Source organism: Orycteropus afer, unplaced genomic scaffold (assembly GCF_000298275.1).
Source record: "Orycteropus afer afer isolate SDZICR_OR568_19922 unplaced genomic scaffold, OryAfe1.0 scaffold00038, whole genome shotgun sequence".
Taxonomy (NCBI): Eukaryota; Metazoa; Chordata; class Mammalia; order Tubulidentata; family Orycteropodidae; genus Orycteropus; species Orycteropus afer.
Genome location: NW_006921625.1, coordinates 953,572 through 956,998, shown reverse-complemented (window position 1 = coordinate 956,998; position 3,427 = coordinate 953,572). Strand labels below are relative to the sequence as shown.

General features: G+C 57.7%; 1 protein-coding gene across 1 annotated transcript in view; it reads left to right on the top strand.

Moving 5' to 3' along the window:
• Positions 1–1,085: 1,085 nt before the first annotated feature.
• Positions 1,086–3,427, top strand: part of INPP5A (inositol polyphosphate-5-phosphatase A) — a 135,442-nt gene continuing 133,100 nt past the window's right edge. The window contains exons 1-2 of the mRNA XM_042780401.1: positions 1,086–1,106; positions 1,339–1,439. Of these exons, the coding sequence (XP_042636335.1) occupies positions 1,086–1,106; positions 1,339–1,439 (122 nt within the window). The remainder of the gene's footprint in view (positions 1,107–1,338; positions 1,440–3,427) is intronic.

Here is a 3,427-nt window from a genome sequence, read left to right as displayed (position 1 = left end):
CTTCACGGAAGCAAGGCCCAAACCACACCCTCTGCTGTGGAGTCGATTCCTGCTCACAGCGCCCCTAGAGGATAGAGTGGAGCTGCCCCAGAGGGTCAGGGTCTCCAAGGCCATCATCTTTATGGAAACAGACTGCCTCATCATTTCTTCTATAGAGCAGCTGCATTTGAACTGCTGAAATTTTGGTTAGCAACCAGATGCTTAGCCACTGTGCCACCAGAGCCCCTAGGCCGTGACAGCCTTCCTTAAATGGAGCTTGTAGCATCAGATGGGCTTGTAGTTCTTAATGCACAGTGACGGTCCCAGCGTCCCAGGTTGCTACTGTCAGAGTTTTTCCTTCACCCTCACAGACTGCCAGGACAGGGTTTTTTCCTTCACCCTCGCAGACTGCCAGGACAGGGTTTGCTGGCACCTTTGGTGCCTGAGAGTATGGTTCTGATGGACGGGAGCCCAGGAATCTGTGAAACTTGGCCTCTGGCCTCTTTAAGAACCCGCTGGCTTCCTATGGGCTGTGGTTGTGCCTCTGATTGGCACTGACCACGTGCCTGGCAGTCATGTGACTGGTGGGTGTGGGACAATGGTCCCATCGATAGTTAGTCATTCCTGCCACCTGCTTCCACCCTCGCTGCTTCTCCTTGGAAATACCTCCCTGCAGTGAGCTTGTCGTTTTACCAACAAGTTTCCATTGTAACGCGGCAGTCTTCTGTGTGACTTTGTCTCTGCGTGGCCTCAGTGGCTGCGAGGCAGTGCTGCAGTTTACCTGGAACATTGTGTTGTGATATCAGAGGCCTGTTCAGGAGTGTCGTGGGCCCGGCATGCTTGGGTGCTCAGGTGCCGGGGCTCGGCCTGGTGGGGTGTGGACGCTGGCGGGAGCTGGTGGGTCCTGTTGCAGTGCCTAGTGGGGACTGGAAACATTGGGAAGCCCAGGGAGCCATAGGGAGGTGTCAGACCCAGCCTCTGGCGGTGCGGGTTAGGAGCAGACTCACAGCACTGCCATGGGGAAGAGTTAAGTCAGAGTGGATGGTGCAGAAGATGCCAGCACCCATGAATGCCTGTGAGGCGGGGTTTGGCATCATGCTGGCAGCATGGGCCCAGGGACTAGGGGGGTGCGGGGGCTGACCAGGGCCCACGCACAGCCTCGGGCCAGAGGCCCAGGCCCGGTCCTGGTTGTGTGGCCTCAGATGCATCCCTCCGTTGGTGTGTTGTGCCTCAGCGTCATCACGCACAGTGAGGGGACAGGTTGGACACCAGTGTCATCACACACAGCGCTGTGGCCGTGGGTGCGGGTGGTGCCAGCTCCCAGGATGCTACCCTGACTGTCGATCTGCTTTTCCCCAGATCGTCCACGCCCACAGACCCCATTTCCTGGCCCTGCACTGTCAGGAGTTTGGAGGGAAGAACTACGAGGCCTCTATGTCGCACGTGGACAAGTTTGTCAAGTAAGTGTGTGGGGCTGGAACCCGTTCCTGCTGGGGCTGCTCACTCACCGTTGGAGTGTCACCTGGGCCAGCAGTTTACAGGGGAGGGGAGGTGTGGCCCAGACACGTGCCGCACGGAGACCTTTAGGGCAGGGTGTCCAGCCGTCTGCTCCCTAAGGTGGCTTGTGTCTGCTTGCACCTCAGGGATGTGAGGCAAGGGGGTCAGGTTGGCGTGACGTGGGGCGAAAGCTGACTTGTGGGAGAGTTGCAGCTCCTGAGCAACTTTTCAGCAGGTCCACGTGTGCCCTGTGGCTCTTTCGGGGACACATGTCCCACAGGGTCCTGCTCAAGTAGAAGGGGTGCCAGGACTTCTGGAAGATTCTATGATAGCAAGGGAACAGAGAGTCGTGGCTAAAACTGGTCTCTCTGCCACACTGTCCTTGTTCCCTCTTAGTCAGACGTTGTGCTAGGGGTATAAGCTGACACCGTGCAGGCTACATGTGGTCCTGGAACTGGGACATGAGTGCACACGGGACATGTGTGTGTGGTCCTGAAAGTCTTATCAGTGAGTGCCCGTGGGACTCGTGTGTTGGTTGTGGGACTGGGATATGAGTGCACACAGGACACGCTTGTATGGTCCTGGAACTCAGATTAGTGAGTGCACGTGGGACATGTGTGTGTGGTCTTATAACTTGGACGGTGAGTGCCCATGGGACATGCGAGTGTGGTCCTGGAACTGGGACATGAGTGCATGCAGGACTCACGTGTGGTCTGTGGCACTGAGCTCAGTCTTCCCTGTCTTGGGGCATGTGACTTGGTGTCCGGGCTCTCAGTCCACACGGCCAGCCCCCCGCACCCACGTGCAGGGGTCAGCTTCCTTTGCCATAGTCACGTCAAGGTGACAGACAGAGCTCTGAGCAGAAGACTTCTGGGAGATAATACAGCTTTGGGATAGGCAGAGCTTTCTCGGAAGAGTTGCAAAGAGTGCAGCCAACATAAGAAAAGATGGACCAGGCAGCTGTTCAAAGTCCTTGCTGGCGTGGAGCTCTATAAGGAAGGGGATGCGGAGCCATAACCTGGAAAGGTCCCCGCCACCCCTGGTCCAGGGAGTGTGTGGGTCCTGTGGAAGGAGCTCTGGTGATGCCATGGTGAGGGTCAGCAGTTCGAACCCACCAGCTGTTCCGTGGGAGAAAGACGGGGCAGGCTGCTCTTGTAAAGATTGACAGCCTTGGGAATCCTGTGGGGTCGCTGTGAGTGGACTTGAACTCAGCAGCAGTGGCTTTGGGAGATCCAGTCGTCAGGAAGAGGCAGTAAGCAGCCACAGTGGTAAAGCGGGCGTTGTGTGTAGAGAGGAAACGTGACAGACTGTCGGTGTCAAGGACGCCCTTCCCCGGAGCCAGGGGAGGACCATGACCTCAAGTGCTCCTGCTGCGTCACCTCTCACCTCCTGCCAGACAGCGGGGGTTCTCATCCCTGCTTGCGCTATGTTGTGCATATCGTACCTCAGCCTGTGTTATTCATGAGGGAGCTCCTGGGGGCTACAGAGGGTGAACGTAGCTGCTGATGGATTTGAAGTCCAGCCAGAGGTGCCTCAGAAGACAGGCCTGGTGACCTATGCCGAAAGCTCCGCCATCAGACGCCCATGGGGCGCGTCCCTGATGCAGGGCGATTGAGTCGGGGTCTACAGCCCCCTGACACGAGGGGCGAGTGAGTCGGGGTGTACTCCACAAGCCCCTGGTGGCTGGTGATGTTACCAGCTGACCCATTGCTGGTGGCTGATTCCAGCTCCCAGCACCCCTAGAGGACAGGGTGACCCCTATCTGGTAGCTGATTCCGGCTCATGGCGCCCCTAGAGGACAGAGTGCAACTGCCCACAGGGTCTCCAAGGCTGTCAGTCTTCATGGAAGCAAAGCCCCAACCACACCCACTGCCGTGGAGTCCATTCTGACCCACAGCGCCCCTAGAGGACAGAGTGGAACTGCCCACAGGGTCTCCAAGGCTGTCAGTCT